Source organism: Acanthopagrus latus, chromosome 20 (assembly GCF_904848185.1).
Source record: "Acanthopagrus latus isolate v.2019 chromosome 20, fAcaLat1.1, whole genome shotgun sequence".
In the NCBI taxonomy this organism is placed as follows: domain Eukaryota; kingdom Metazoa; phylum Chordata; class Actinopteri; order Spariformes; family Sparidae; genus Acanthopagrus; species Acanthopagrus latus.
This window is the reverse complement of record NC_051058.1, coordinates 5,791,309-5,808,383: the sequence shown is the minus strand read 5'-3', so window position 1 is coordinate 5,808,383 and position 17,075 is coordinate 5,791,309. Positions and strand designations below refer to the sequence as shown.

Sequence of the window (17,075 nt, the reverse complement as noted above, 5' to 3'; positions counted from 1 at the left end):
GCTGTACAGCCAGACTGTGTCCACTCTATTAACAGCGGACGCTTAAAACCCAGTTAGACAAGTGCTCTACACCGTATACCATCTTTGTTAAAAACCCGGTAAATCTTACGTCAGTTCCCTTATTTATTTCCCCTTAAATGAAGAACGGGCACTGCAGTCTGAAATAGACAACTGTAGGCCATTAACACATTAAATAAACACAATAAGTCACAACTTCCCAATAAAAATTGTAATATTGAAGGTATGGCTGTCATATCAAAAATACTTAAAAGCAAATCGTGTTGCTGGCCCTTTAAGAATCCACTGGTCGAGTCGTAAACTCGTTGCAGTCTGCTCTGTTCTTATGATCTCGCGATAGCTTCACATCAGTGGCGGCTGTGTGGCCCCCCTGTCTTAGTCCGGACGGAGTTGTTTCTGACGTTTGAATGAAAAACAGTGCAAATTACCTCCACTTTGGACCCAGGAAATAATGGCTTCAGCCTTGGAGCAGTTTGTGAACAATGTGCGGCAGCTCTCCGCTCAAGGTATGGTTGCTAAACTCATTCGAATGGGAAGTATTAGCTAGTTAGCTAGCATATGCTATCCAATGCCTTGCCGATAGCTAGGCAGCCAAACTGGTCAGAGCCCTCTTTTTGCTTTATCATGTAAACACACCGCAAAAATGACTTTTAATGGCTGCGAGAGTTCTGTAAAGTATCACCAGAAGATGCGTTAGTGTACAGGGACGCCAGGGATAACCGTGAACTAGGTGGGTTATCAAAGAAAATGTCTAAATCATACTTTTTGTTTTTGATCTAGAAAATAATTTCTGGGGATTGCCTACCGGTAGTCCCGCCCTACCGCAACATGATTGGCTAGCGAACTGAATTAGCAAATATTATTGGTCCAAAGTCATCTGTCAATCGAACTTGCATTACCTATGTTGCAAGGCCTTGACAGGACACTTGACCGGGCGATTTCTTCTGAAACACTGATTACACGATTATTGTGGACAGATTTGTTAGTAAATTTGTTTTCTACATTTGTAAAGAATAAACTCGTGACAGTCGTGGATAACAATAGGCACATTTGATAATTAAAAACTTGAACAATAAACAAAATGCCTCCGCATAACCGGGGTAAAGTGTTTTATTAATTCATCCTCATCATTTACATTGGTTGTGATTGGCACTGTTATAATAAAACGTATAGTTTGGTAACCAGTGCAGTTACATCTCATGTGCATGTGCTTCTGTTGTGTACAACAACAATGTATTAAGATTGTAATGTATTAGAAATTTAATTCCATTATATTCTATTATAACAGTAATTTAAGTACAAAGCAGAGGGCCTGCCTAAAGCAATTGTTTTGAAAACATTTTTTGCATCTAGCAATGCAATGTAAACCATCTTTTATATGAGACAGGTGTCTCTCCCAAGATTTCAAGTACATGCGAGAAAGTGCATAACTCTGTCTGTGTTTTCCTGCCCTCTAACCCCCCCAGGCCAGATGACTCAGCTGTGTGAGCTGATCAACAAGAGTGGGGAGCTGCTGGCCAAAAATCTGTCCCACCTGGACACGGTGCTGGGGGCGTTGGACATCCAAGAGCACTCCTTGGGCGTGCTGGCTGTGCTGTAAGTAGGATGCTGCATCCCAATTTCTTTTCTAGGTTTGTCACTGTCAGTCAAGAACTCCTCCTCAGGCTGTAGTGAAGTCCTCTGCTGATTTTATGATTTATTGTTTTGTTTTTTGTCTTTGTATTCAGTTCTGTCCATTCTTGTGTCCATCTATCCTCTTGCCTTCATTATGCTTTATTTCTGCCCCTTTTTTTCTAAACTGGGCCAAGAGATTCTTTTATTGTTGTGCCTGTTGAATGTCATATCATACTTTTTGTGAAGGATAAGGTAAAGGCCATGGAGCCTTTGAGAAATATTGTTAACCAGGAGGAATATTGCATGCTCAGTCTGAGGTAAAAATATGATTTACCAAGTCAATAAAAATGAATCATTAGGTCTTCAACCAAGGATTATTTTCATAGTTTATACTGATGTTTATTTTCTCGATTTATCCATTCCTTGTTTGTTCTGTAAGATGACAGAACAAGGGAAAAGATGTCGATTGGTCTTTCCTAAAGCCTAAGATGATGCCCTCAAACGTCCTGTTTTGTCCACAACTCAAAGATAGTTCCAATAGTTATGTTTACTGTCATATACGAGAAGAGAAATTGGGAAATATTCACCTTCAAGCAGATCTTGAAAAATTACTCAAACTTATGAATCAATTACTTAAACAGCTGATGAATTATTTAAGAGTTCACAACCAATTGCAGTTCTATAAATGATCCAATAATCGCATGTCATGAAAAGGGTGCCATCTCCTGCTTCTGTTATGTTTTCTCTCTTGTAGGCTGCCTGTTGCATTCAGGACTGCAAATGTGATAGAGCCACAATGCAGCTAAAAGCTACCTGTTGCATGTACAGCTGATTATGTAGACATGAACTAATATTGTAGCAAAACAGAGAATGTGAATCAAGATATGCCCATGCTACACTGAACAGTCATGAAAATGATGATTATGTCTAAATGATTCAGTGTGATTTTGTATTATTGAAACTGTGTGGAAAATCACAAAAGGTAGCCATTTGTTTGATTGGGTCACTTGTCGCCATAACTTCATGAGAAACACCAGATGATGTCAGAGAATGAGGAATGATGTCGTCTAAGACGAACAAAACTTAAAAGCACTACCTTGACTGTGAACATTGTTGCCTGATTCACATCATACAGATTTTCATCAGCAATGGTTTTTGTTTGGCAGTTAGGACAACAGCTCCCATGATCCCACACTAATCCACAATGTCACTATGTCGCTGTTAGACTATGTCACATAACAGCAGAAATCATACACATACTGTGCATTTAAGGCCTTTTATTAAGTTCTCCTTGCTTGTGCTAACCCCCTACTCATTTTTGTTCCAGATTTGTGAAGTTCTCCATGCCAAACATCCCTGACTTTGAGACGCTCTTCTCCCAAGTACAGCTCTTCATCAGTACCTGCAATGGAGAGCACATTAGATATGCAACAGACACTTGTAAGTCCAGACTAACAAAACCTTTCACTCCTTTTGAAAAATGTTTTGTATCCTGTTGTTTTTGTTATGCAGGTTTTTACTTGAACAAAAAAAATTTCTATACTAATAAGTGTTCTGTTCTGTTGCCAGCTATACTATGCCCACTCACTTGTAGCCATACGTCAGATTCGGCTTTTTTCCAGTCTCCAATAGTAAGCTCTTAAAAGTGTTTTAGTTGTCACCCAAAATCAAGAACATGTTGCATTGTTGCAATGGTATGGCATCTGTAATTTAGACTGTGACAGTCAGGTAAATTGGTTTAGTGTTTCAATAATGTTCAACAGAATCTGCTGTTGTAAGTGATATCCCAGATGAATGATTACAAAGTTGCTGGGCTCGCTTGAACCTTTGAAGAAGAATGGAAACACTGTGTGTATTTACATGGTGCAGTGAAGGGAAGACGTATCCTGCAGACAAATGTGAGCACTTGATTAATAACAGTCAATCATCAATTTTCTTTCAACACTTTTCTTCCCTTCTGCTTCTTCCCGTAGTTGCTGGTCTCTGCCACCAGTTGACAAACGCCCTTGTAGAGCGGAAACAGGTAAAACTCTCAATAATGATAGAAGGACATGCCTGACTAGATATCCTCACAGAGCTTTTATTCAAAAGTGAATCCTTTTTTAAAAACTCTGAATGGCCCTCGTAGATGTTTGATGATCGAGTGGAGAGATTTCTTTTAATTGTGTTTTTATTGTGTAAAACATAAACACGATGACTGATGAAATATGACATGAGTAAACCTCTTATTCCCGCATGGCTATTTCTTTATAGATTGTCCATTTTGTAATGCCGATATGCTTGAAACAGTTTGTTTCCATGCATGACTCATAGCACTCTGCAGTGCTGTGGTTGCTAATGAAGACTGAATAGTTTAAATACCAGATGAGAACACCAAATGCAAATAAGGCCCGTTTATTCCTCTTGAAGCTGCACAGTCAAACATCATGCGAATAGTGTGATATCATCGAAAGAGTGCTGTTTTGTCAATGTAGACCAGCAGCTCCAAAAGGCATCGGGCCATTGTCTATCCATATAATGTTCACACATGAGCCATATTTCACTTACAGTGTGTATTTGCTGTGTGTGCCATACAGAAATATGCTCATACACACATCTTTGAATTCTGAACAGTAGTTGACAATACTGTATCAGCCACTCTTTACAACTTTAGCAGCACAATCACACGATTCACTGAAAACATCTTCATTCCTTCTTAGTTTTGTGATGTTTTTGAGTTTTGTTCTTTTTTCTGTGAAGTATCTTTGTCAAATATCTGTATGTGCATATGATGGATTAGAGGACAGTATGCAATGTATAGACAATTTAGCATGTGAGTGGCTGAAACTTTCTTGTAATGTTGTATGCCCTCATCGGCAATAGTGAAGTAAGCATATTTTAATCTTGACTGACAAGAATGAGTCATCCTATTGCTTGTACTTCACTGAGTTTCAGCTTCTAAGAGTAGTATGTTTTCCATTTTCCATCGTGATCTAAATATTTTAATGCATTTTAAAGTGCTGTACAGGCCTCGACTGTTTGCACTATGTTTTGATGTCTCAGGAAAGCCGCAGCTGAATACGTAATTTTTTTTTTTTTTTTCCTCTGACAGCCATTGAGGGGTGTTGTCGTCTTAAAACAGGCAATAGACAAAATGCAGATGAACACAAACCAACTTACCTCAGTTCATGCAGACCTGTGTCAGGTGAGTCACTGGCCCTGGATATTATATGGCACAAGTGTTTTCTATTCCTGGTTGTAAAAGCGTAAAGGCCCCATTACAGAAAAGTGATGTAACTTACCAGACTGTTCCAGTTATTATTTTAAGGACATGTAGCCCAGCCTGAGCTGTAATCCTAGATGGCCTCATGGGTCAACTTGCACATAAAATCTAACTACTAAATGTGATTTAATTAGCTGTACTATATGTAATCAACATCACATTAACCTAATAATATTACTTGTTTTTTCCTTCTTCTCATGAATTCATACTTGCTGAATAAGCCATTTAAAGGGTTGTGTTAATAATTAAAACACAGGCTTAGTCCCAGCATAGTTCCATTCCTTTGTGACTGTCCAGTGTACCCCTCTTAGTCATCCTCACAACTTACTTGTCTTCTTGCAGCTGTGCTTGTTAGCAAAGTGCTTCAAGCCTGCCCTGCCCTTCTTGGAGTTGGACATGATGGACATCTGTAAGGAGAACGGAGCCTACGACGCAAAGCACTTTTTATGTTACTACTACTATGGTGGCATGATCTACACGGGCCTCAAAAACTTCGAAAGAGCACTGTATTTTTATGAACAGGTACGGGCATGCACATATGGAATGGCATTACAAAAATATTCCAGTTAATTCTCTAGAATTTGAAAGTAAACCGTCAAGTATTCCTCTGGTTTATCATGTGTTTCTCATGTTCTCCTCAGGCAATAACCACTCCAGCCATGGCAGTGAGCCACATCATGTTGGAAGCCTATAAGAAATACATCCTGGTGTCACTCATTCTCCATGGCAAAGTGCAGCCGCTGCCCAAATACACCTCACAAATAGTAGGGAGGTTCGTCAAGGTAAGTAAAAAGAAAGCATGGATGGAATAATTAGTATCAGCACTTCACATTGCATGTGGAGACGTTTGAGTAATCACATTTTTAACTGTTGCAAGTAAGCTTACTACACCTACACCACATAAAGCAGATGAAACAAGTCAAAGAATGTTGCTCAGTTAAAACATCTTTCTGTTGTGGTTTACAGAAACTGCTGAAAATAACACTATTATACACTCGGTGGTCAGTTATTCAGGCTGCCCCTTGCTAAAACTGCTGCTGTCCAATACAACAGTCCTGCAATAAATACTGCACTCATGAGCATGTTGATCAATTTGAAGGTTTCAGTTTGTGGAGCTGTTAAATTGTGTCACATTGACAGGTATTTTTGTCCACCCCATTTATTTCAATGAGGATATGCTCTTAGTATATGCAACACAAAGTGCAGCGTCCAACATGCCAGCATTCTGCATTAAACATTAGGGCAGAGTTTAAGAAATGTCTGGTTCAGATCAATCTTTATTTAAATTATGTGATATTCATGAAATCCAGAGAGGGAACTTTGAATATAAGGCTTTTCTCGTCTAAGTGAATACCCGCTAAGCATCAAATGCAACTAGATTTTCAATCTGGGTAGTGAATGTTTTATAAATATGAGGGGTTAATGTACCAAAACAGTTGTGTCTTCAAGAAATATGCTGAGAGTCTGTACTGCATTTTGGTGTAATTTAGGGACGCGCTGCTTTTATCCTTTCAGCTGTCTGTCTGTCTCAGAGTTTCACACTTATTGAACCTCAAACTCTGAAACCTTAATCACTTTGTACAGCGTTTGAGTGTCGACAAGGACTTAATGGTGCATTTAGAGCAGCTTGTTAACTCAGAGGTCCAAATGAAAATGGAATATTGTTTCTTATTTTTATTTTGTTGAACCACATGTTTCTGAAAGTATTTATTTTTAACATGTATAACTTAATAATAATCCACCAGGTTAGAGGGTTCCATGTGCAATTTAAAGCTTAAGTTCTCTTGGAATCTTTTTTACCTCCAAGCAAGATTGGCACCGTGACTAAACTATCCCCAACCCAATCATTATTGAATCAATTAAATGGAGACCAGTGAATCAGAATCTAACTTATTCAGGAAAGCAGTGGTAATACCCAGCTCTCACAAACATTGGGTCCTCCTCCCATACCCTTTATTCAAAGTCATGAAAAATTCACCAAAAGCAAGCACTCAGTTTAGCTTGTTTAGATGGTCAAACAATATAAGACCTACCGTAACAGGATGTCAGCAATATAAATCAGTACAGTAAAAGGAACAAAACGATAACTCAGTTGATACACATACAGAACTCCTTCAATGAGGATGTACACAAGGATTTTTGGTACTGTCTTGCCAGATGGTGTTTTAAATTTCATGTGCAAGCATCTGTTTTCTGGAACTTCTGAACATAAGGTTGCTTTGAAAATCAAGGACCCCCCCAGCACCGACTAAGTTGTGCTATCATGCATAGCCCTTTGTTGTTTATCTTGCTTTCATAAAGACAAATAGGCCAGCAGCACTGTTTATTTTAATTACCAATTAGCCTGTCCATTTTGTTGGAGTTAATCAGTCATTATTATTTCACAGTCCAAAGTGCTCAGTTAACTAGCTGTAGACAGCTTAGGATGGCTTCTCCTGTTTGCACTTTAAGCATAGCTATTGTTTATGCACTTAAATCACAAGAGAAATAACTTGCAGCAGAAATATGACTTGCTGTTAAAAAAAAATTATCATCAAAGGTGTGAGCAACCTTTCTTCAATCTCTGCTTCAAACTTCCATACAGATTCCCCTTGTCTGCCAGTTTGTATTCAGCTCTTAAATCAATGGGGGGACTTAAATGACTTAGTAATTGTATTGCTTGCATTGTCAACATGTTGTAAAAACCAAGAATTATCTACTTGTGCAGTTGACAGTTTGTTGTGCCATGAAGTGACCTGTTATGCCTCTGTCATTTCTTCTTTGTCTTATTGCCACCGTTAGCCCCTGAGCCAAGCATACCACGAGTTAGCTCAGGTTTACACCACCAACAACCCGGCAGAGCTGCGCAGCTTGGTCAACAAACACAGCGAGACCTTCACACGAGACAACAACACAGGCCTGGTCAAACAGTGCCTCTCCTCTCTGTACAAGAAGAACATCCAGAGGTTAACAAAGGTGGGTCACTTTATGAATGCGAGCCAGATGTTTTCACAAGAGACCAGTGAAATTCGTCCAATCCTGGCTCCTTCATGTGGTCAGGCTGTGGTTTGACTGTTCTGTTGAAGGTTTTTTTTGACTTGGGTTAACAATTACATTTCAGTTCAGTTTAGGCTGGGGGTTATTGAACATATATGGGCCAATATGGATCCTTGGTATTGTAAAGTTAACATAGATTTACACACATTTTGAAACTTGTATCCATTTAGTTTATCTGGTCTAGTGAGAGTCATTAGAAGTGATAGTAATGAAAATGACAGGAAACATCCCAGAAACACGGATGAGGGAAGGCAGATTTAGATATCTGATAGCAAGCTGTTGCTTCGAAATCTGAGCAAAGCAGAGATATGAAACAAGAGCTTGCTAGGCAATGTATCACTTTAATGCCTATGTTGTGACATTAGACGAGCTCTACTTTAGCATTTTAACGATTTTGATATCATGATTTTGCTTTGATTTGTTTTTACTGGCTTATGAAGATTTTGTTACAGTCAGCTGGTGTAATATTGACATCCATTTTGACTATCCTGATTGAAATTGGCATTTAAGCATATTCACATCCCCAAGGATTTTCTATCTTTAAATATTCCTTTGTGTAAATATCTGCAGAAATAGATACATATTGCCACATCATTATATATTTAATATAATATATAAAAGGAACTGTACATATGGCTCCACTGAGGTCCAGCACATATTTTAGTATGATCTCTTTTAATATCACTTTCTGTTTTATCTGCAGACCTTCCTGACACTGTCTTTGCAAGACATGGCGAGTCGAGTGCAGCTGTCTGGCCCACAGGAAGCAGAGAAATACGTCTTACACATGGTGAGTCGGTCCAGAGAGACTAAAGGAGGAAAAGCCAGTCCAACATGTCATCCACACACTTGCTTGAAATTAGATGAAGAAGATTGAATCACTGCACATTGAGTATTTTAATTCATGGTGATGGGAAGCCAGTCAGCCACTAAAATGTATATAATGTTAATGTAACTTTGGCAGATTTAACAGTGTCCTGTTTTCTTTATCTTTAATCTGATTCCTGATAGACTTTTAAAGGTTCCTGGTCATCAGTACTAGAGATTTTCAGCTTAGTTTTCATTATTCTCCTCCTCATGCTTCTGAACAGATTGAAGATGGTGAGATCTACGCTAGCATTAACCAAAAGGATGGCATGGTCTGCTTCCACGACAACCCTGAAAAATACAACAACCCAGCAATGCTCCACAAAATTGATCAAGAGGTGAAGATGTCCTGCTCTGTTTTGTCTGTAGTCTTAACATAATGTAGTGAATGAATCCTGATATTATGTTTAGTGGTAACTATTTTTAACGCAAGCTATATCACTTTTGTCCTTTCAGATGTTGAAATGTATAGAGCTGGATGAGAAACTAAAGTCTATGGATCAAGAAATCACAGTAAACCCACAATTTGTGCAGAAGGTGAGACATGTGAGACAATATCTAACAGAATGAAATACATGTGTATTTTTTTTTATTTGCCTTATTTGAACAACTTCCTCACAAATGCATGAATGATTTCTGCTTTGTGGAATCATAACAGATGTTTTAAATGTAAATTTCATGCTATGTACCTTGTATCTCAGTGCTACATTTACATTATTATGTAAGAATCTTTGTTTAAAACATTCAAAAATGAACTAAAATGATCAACAGAATGTAAGGGATAAGCGTTTTCATGTTATGACATAGATGTCTGTGTTGCAGAGATATATACAGAAGTTTACATGCTTCCAGCTAGCCCTGGCCAATCCTGTCGCCTTATATCACTTTGTGCCTGAAGAGGTGATAGTCCAATAGTTTTACTGAGGCTGACTGATGAAAACACCAACAATTCCACAGTGCTCCGAGATCTCATTGTAGGCAGTCTCAAGTCAGCTAATAGGGCTGCTAATTTATTAGCTAATTTGTAAGGAGTTTGAATTCAACGGCTGGCCACTTCTTGCATATTGCATATTTAATTCAGATGTTGCACAAGTGGTAGAAAATAAAATGAAAGGGAATAAATTATGTAAGTAATGTTAACATGGTACAAACTACAATGTGTACAAAACCTGAACAAAAAATCAGTATGGATTAATACTCAAGTTCTGGTAATTCAGTGGTAAGTCAACATGCTTCCTGGAAAAAGCCCTTTGTTAGTTCTAAGAGGTAACAAAATTATGTGTTGTTTACGGAAGTGCAGCAGGAACCGGTTTTAACCACGTTGTTTGGTCTATTGAGCAACAGGCAACATGTGACGCCACTGGTTTTTTTTTTTTTTTTCTTTCAGAGTATGGGATCGCAGGAGGACGATGTCGGTAGCAAAACATCAAGTTATTCCTGAGGGGCCTTGGACAGGGAGAGAACGATGCAGCCACCCAACACGTTCTTCCCAGGATGAGTTGGATTTTTTTAAAAGAGGAAAACAAACAAACAAACATTCTATTGCATAAGGACATTGGTCAAGGAAAATCTAATTGTGTGGAATGATGATAAATTTGGTTATTCTTTCTTCACAGTGTCTTAAGGATAGCAAAAGATCCTTACAGAAAAGGAAAAAATTATTACAATTTTGTCAGTGTTTTATTTATCAATGTTCAGGTTGGAGCGCCACTGCTACATTAACAGAAACCACAATAATAAAAACTGGACATATTTGTTCCAAACGTGTGTGAATAATCTCACTGTTTGTTTTGGTTCTGCTGCATGATGGCCGTAACGAGGGCATTACATATGAGAAACATCTATGGCTGATGAGGAATAAATCTGATATGTTCTACATTTGTAAAGACTGCAATGATCGTTTCCCTCGCACTCCTTTTGGTTAGAATGTAGATATCATCAATATCCAATCTGTACAAATCTGTATCTGGACATGCCCTTGACCAAACTCGGCACAATGCAGGAGTCGTTCACAATCTGGTGCACTGTTTTGTTTTGTTGTTTTTTTGTTTTTTTTCCTTTTTCTTTTTTGTTTTTTTAGGTCGGATCCACTAGAGGTCGCTAGAGCACTGTATAGAAAAGCCGTTTTTGACAGCTTGTTATTACAAGAGGTGAAGTCAACAGTTGAAACCAAACTGTCATGTCATTTTGGGAGCTTGAGCTTTGCGATTGTGGATCTGTTAATAATAAATTGTTTAAGAATATAGTTCTGGGTTTCATGCCTTTGTGAAAAGACACTCATCCATTTGTACTGTAACTGTAGGGTGTTTTTTTTTTAATCTCCATCCACTCTTGGTTGTCACATTGTAACATTCTTGGCTGATACAGTGAAGCTGATGTACGCCTAAGCCAATGACCGTCCTTATTTAGGCGGATGTGGTTTGCAGGAAAAATGCACCAATCACGACGCAGCACCCGCTTCATGGAGGCGGGACTTAACCGGGAAAGAGAACGTGGGCACCCGCCAATCATGCACAGCACTCGCCCCTCATTGGCCCGTCGTTTTGAATAAGGTGGGACTTGACACTCACCGTGTAAGCTACTGTTGAAATTCCAGTGCTAACCAACTTTAGCCAGCTTGCTAACATGTAATTTAGCCAATTGTTAAGAACTGCACACGGCGGTGTTCTGGATTTAAATGCATGCACGATATTTCATGTCAAACCGAGGAATGCTGGACACGTCGTCTTGATGTTCGCTGCTGCGCGTGTCTCCGTTACCGCAACCAGGACATGTCCAGTTAGCCGGAGCGCAGCGATCGCTGGATAACGAACCTGGCAAGCTAACCCAAGCCAGCCCGTTCGGGGACTGGGTCTGCGTTGAGGGGAATTGAAAAAAAGGTTTTCTTCGCTCAGAGGGACAGTAAAGCCCGGATGCTGTGACTACTACCATGAGTCCCGCAGGCTGCCCCCATGTCAACAGCTTCAAAGTGGACAACTGGAAGCAGAACCTGAGGGTTATCTATCAGTGTTTCGTGTGGAGCGGTTCAGCCGAGACCAGAAAACGCAAGGTAACAAGTGAACGGAGAGAGAAACGACCGTTGAGACGGGACTCGAACGCACGACGGACTGAGTGTGTGTGTGTGTGTGTGTGTGTGTGTGTGTGTGTGTGTGTGTTTGTGTATGTGTGAGCTGCGGTCGCGTGCGTGGACAGTTCCCCGCCCTTCTAAAACAACAAACATCCGACGCCACACACACGCGCTCGTGCACACACACACACACACACACACATACACCGTGAACGCCAGACTACTGTAGGCTCTCACCCGCATACTACACGCTCATTGTCGAATTTTGCTTCGGTACCGGGACTCGAACTAAGACCAAATGCCCACTTTAACACCCGACGGACTCGCCGCATCTGCAAGTAAAAGCCCAAAGTGATGCAAACTACCAGCGCTTATTCCTCCCTGCTGAGACGTTAGCGTACTTCAGCGCTAGAGACCGCATAATAGATCAGAAAGCTGATGTGCATCTGTTTGCATTGGCAGCGCGCCTGCAGTGGCTCCACTTCCTTCCACCAGCGGACCGCAGGCCAGCTTCACACGGTGGCATTTCCTCGCTCAGGAGGCATTAATAGATAGTCATTAAAATCAGCTAAGCAGTCGTGAATCTTTTCCCCGCAGCAGCCAAAGCCACAGTGACAGATGCGTAATTGCAACCTTGTCACTGTATCAACAAGGTTTTATTTTGTTTGTTTGTTTTACCTGGAAAGCAGTGTGTTTGTGTGTGTGTGTGTGTGTGTATCATCAGTCAGGTGTGAGAGGAGGGAAAACATTCATGTTCAGGATTCACGAGTGGATGCAGAGCAGCAGATGTGCTCAGTAGTAGTAATAATAGTAGTAGTAGTAGTAGTAGTGCTTGGCTCTGCAGTGTGCCGAGTGTGTCCTGCATCCTTGCACTCGGATGCGCTCTGGGACAACCCTGTGTCCCCTGGCATTTTTGCTTGGCATCAGCGGGAGCTGGTAGTCCAGGAGGCGATGTTTACTGCAATAAACTCTGTGAATATTTGCAGGCTCTCCCTGCTGTAACCCCCCCCAGCTCTCCACCCCTGCCCCCCCTCCAGCCTACCCCGATCGGCAGACGAGGCTGGCAGGAGGGGCGCACATCACTGCTGCGCATCACCTCCCAGTGGCACTACATTTCTATTGATCGCGAGCTCAGTTGCGTATACACGTCTGCCAGATCTTTTCCATCGTTCGCTGCCAGCACAGGGCTCTCCAACCCCCTCGCCTCGGATGGTCGCAATCAACATTCGGCCAGCATCAGGGCGGTCAACTGACCTTCTGACGCAGAATGAATGTTAAAGCGCTTGTTCACCTTGAGAATACAGAGGCTTACACTCTGTGGTCGCCCTCGGTGTCGATCACAGAAGTGTCTGATCGCGTCTGAACGACAGGCGCCTTGGATTTCATCCCAAGATATTGCAATGGAGGACGTCCACCAGAGCATCGCAGGATAATGCATCCTCTTTCCCAATAATTGTACAGTTAGTTGTGCCATCCATCTTTATGTTTCACATAGGCTACACATAATCGCCCCTAACTGCCCAAGGAGGTGCTGCATGTGTATAGAGTAGGGTCAAAAAGTCTGAGGCCGCAAGTCCAAATGCTTCTACTTTTGGAATTTCTTTATAAATGATCGATTTCTTAAATTATGAATGTTAATATCAGTTTAACAGTTTGAGTGAAATGTTTTCGTCTTTGAAAAATGTTCTTGGATTTCAGCATGTCTCAGTGTTTTTTATGTCGCCCTCTTTGCCTCACTGTAGGCATGCGCTTGACCCGGCGTGGACTCCACAAATTTGTGCAAAACCTGATGACTCATGTTATCCCAGCGTGGTTTTGACAGTCTTCCACAAAGCTTCTTATGATGTCACGTAATGCTCGACTTTCTCAGTCTCCTGGTCTTCAAGTGCCCCCCCCCCATTAATGTTCAGTGAGATTGAGGTCAGAATCATCACGGAGGACACAGTAGCAAATATCAAGAAAGGAGCCCAGATTCCATTTGTGTTTCAAATTCCTCTACTTTTTTGTTTTGGAGGGAATGGTTCTTTTTAATTCACCCATCTACACTCCACCTATCGATACAGGCCTTTCCCTCCAATGGAGCAGACAGATGTTGTTGCGTTTGGCTCATAGTAATGTCCTCACTTACACTTCTAACCAGGAACTTTCTGGCCCATTACTCCCCCCCTCTGTGTTTCTCCTGGCTCGTCCTTAGCCTCTTAGCAAACATGACGACATGGACAGAGCTCGGGATGTTCTCTGGGTGGTGGGAAGACCAAAAGCACTGTGTATCCTTGACAGTGTACGTGTGCTTGGAGCACTCTCGCTGGCATGGCAGTAGAGGGTGTTAGGATATGTCGACGTGCTGACACAAAATCTCAGAATCAGAATCAGAAAAGGCTTTATTGCCAAGTACGATTTTACACATACGAGGAATTTGTTGTGGCGAAATCTGACATGGATACCATGTTCTTAGAGATACAGTGAATTCACAGTGAGTGAAGAGGAACTTGCACATTGATGCCTTTTCATAATTCATGTGCCGTCTAAGCACTTATGCATGGAGGTGTGTGTGTGTGTGTGACTGGAATAAGAATCCGTGTGTTTGGTTTTGTTATTTTTCCATTTTGTGTGTGTGTCCATGTTAAAGCTGGCGTGCCGAGCATGTTGATGATAATGATAATAATACATTTTATTTGGAAGTGCCTTTCGAGACACCCAAGAACACCTTACAGTGCAGGAGAACAAAGTCACAGTAATTAAAACAGCAAATCATGGCAAGGACATGACCAGCACGAACAAAACAAAACGAGACATAAATTGGATGGACACGTGTGGGAGAGGGGAATAAAACAGTAATACTGTGAGGTGGGCAGAATACTGAACAGTTACAGTGAGTAGGCCAGTTTGAACAGGTGAGTTTTGAGGTGGGATTTGAATGCTGTTATGGTTTCAGACTGTCGTATGTGTAGGAGCAGGGAGTTCCAGAGCCTGGGGGCAGTGCAGCTGAAGGCTTTACCACTCATGGTGCTGAGGCGTGATGTGGGAGTGTTCAGAAGACCTGCAGAGGATGAACGCAGGGAACGAGAAGGTGTGTCGTCCTGGAGGAGGTCAGAAAGATAGGTTAGGGGCTGAGTTGTGGGGGGCTTTGAAGGTGAGCATGACGTTTTTATAGTTAATCCGTTATTGAACAGGGAGCTAGTGTAGTTGAATGAGAATGGGAGTGATGTGGTCAGATGACTTGGACCAGGACTTCAGTGCTTGATTGAGACAGGGATTGGCGGAGTCTGGAAATATGGCGAAGGTGGAAGAAAGCTGTCTGGGTGATGTTTTTATGTGAGGTGCAAAGGAAAGGATGTTCTCCCGACTGACACTGAGGCTCTTGACTTGGCTGGAGAGAGGTACAGGGAGGCCATCGATGATAATGTCTTTGGCTATGGCGATTTGCACTTTGGAGAGGGTGGTTTTGGAGCCAGTGATCAGGGCCTCAGTCTTGCTGCTATTGAGCTTCAGAAAGTTCCTGCTTATCCCGGTCCTGGTGTCCTGGAGGCAGGTGGCGAGGCCGGAGGGAGGAGGGGCGGTGGTGGGTTTGGTAGTGATATAGACCTGTGTATCATCAGTATAGCAATGAAAATGGAGGTGACAGAGGATTGTGCCAAGGGGAAGGTAGACGACGAATAGATGATGTTCTAAAATATCATTATGTCATTAAATGAAGATCTGACCGTGAGTGTCGATCACACTGTTTTTAAGATGACAGTCCACACTTGGTGTTTTAGTATGAGGGAGTTTAAAGGAACTGTTTGACGATGTTTGACAACACGGATATGTGGATATGGGCCAGTGTTTGTTTTTTCTCTGTTCTGGGCTATGGCAGAATCCTCCCTCTGTAGATACAAAAGGCTCATTCTTGGCTTACAAAAACACAGTCGTTTACAGTTTCAGGTAAGCAATAATCTTAAAAAAATCTGAGGTTCAACTTCTGAGTTTTGGTCATTGACAAAGTTTGTTTTAAGAATATTACATATAGGTTTTACACACAGAAGATTGCAGCAGTGATGATACTGCAGGTATTTAATATTCTCATGCAACGTTAGTGTACAGTACACAACATGTCTTGGCACAGACTCAAGGCAATGCAGCAGAACAGTGGTAGTCACTGAAATGCTTTCCTCAGTTCCTTTGAAAATTAGTCCTAGTCTCTTTGGTCTTTTGTAGCATCTACTTCACAGAGACTTTAATGTCATTTATTTGTGTGTTAGTCATTCTCTAAAAGCTTTTTACTGCTGCCATCCAGTGCATGTGGACTGGGATTCAGTTCAACACAAGGCAGAGTGACTCTACACCCCCGGTTTTGACCACTGCAGCCTACTTTCAGACAGACCAACAGCTCTTTTCTCATCCAATTTCTACCAACTGGTCCACTCTATGTGCTTATGTTATTTGGAGGGGACTGAAGTGAAATTTAACACATTTTGTGAACACATCAAACATTGAATTTGACTTTGAAATCTACCTTTCACCATGCCATCAAATTAGCCTCTAAATTTGAAATACCATTATCTCCTTGATTAACTCCTTTTGTCTTCGTCTCTCATCTCTGCCCTTGTACCCTCCTCTCTCCTCGACCTCCTGTCTTTTCTTATTTTCTAGCCTCACTTCTTCCCGGCGTTTGTCATTTCCCACCTCATCAAATTCATGCTGGCGCATTGGCACGCCAGCTTCTCATCTGCATGCTTTTGAACTGTTGCTATCTGCCCTCCATCCACAGTCAGGCACCCCTCCCTCGTCTTTCCTACATGACTATCAAACGGATGCAGGACTGTATTAATCATTAACAATCGTATATGTTGCATGTATGAATGAGTGTGCGCATACAAATTTTCACCTAAAGAGGGCTGAAGTTTGTTTTTTTTTTTGGCCTATGTTCACGTACAGTGCAGCCACACACACATGCACACATGCTTTCCAGTCGCCTACATTGTGATTCTGCACAAGACTCCAGCTATTGAAGATGTTTGGGTTTTTTTTTAATACTTGATAGAAACAGGATGATTAAAATAAAAACAACCAATCGTGATAAAGCCATGTCAGGTATGGTCTTAACAAATAATTAATATCAATTCAAATCCATTACAAGGTGGTTCATCATGTTAACATGCTTGAAATGTCAAAAACAAAATGTGTGTTCACCACAACGAGGATGTTAGAGCTGCTGTCAAACCCATGTGG

General features: G+C 41.2%; 2 protein-coding genes across 2 annotated transcripts in view; both read left to right on the top strand.

The window, feature by feature from the left end:
* Positions 1 to 333: 333 nt before the first annotated feature.
* cops3 (COP9 signalosome subunit 3) lies at positions 334 to 11,033 on the top strand. The gene is made up of 12 exons (XM_037080410.1): positions 334 to 524; positions 1,485 to 1,614; positions 2,960 to 3,072; positions 3,606 to 3,655; positions 4,724 to 4,816; positions 5,237 to 5,416; positions 5,536 to 5,676; positions 7,676 to 7,849; positions 8,634 to 8,720; positions 9,022 to 9,135; positions 9,254 to 9,334; positions 10,185 to 11,033. Exons 1-12 carry the CDS (start codon positions 470 to 472, stop codon positions 10,236 to 10,238), a joined length of 1,272 nt encoding a protein of 423 aa, XP_036936305.1. The 5' UTR covers positions 334 to 469; the 3' UTR covers positions 10,239 to 11,033.
* Positions 11,034 to 11,266: 233 nt separating this feature from the next.
* Positions 11,267 to 17,075, top strand: part of usp22 (ubiquitin specific peptidase 22) — a 21,802-nt gene continuing 15,993 nt past the window's right edge. The window contains exon 1 of the mRNA XM_037080408.1: positions 11,267 to 11,846. Coding sequence (XP_036936303.1) covers positions 11,727 to 11,846 — 120 coding nt within the window. The 5' untranslated portion in view covers positions 11,267 to 11,726. The remainder of the gene's footprint in view (positions 11,847 to 17,075) is intronic.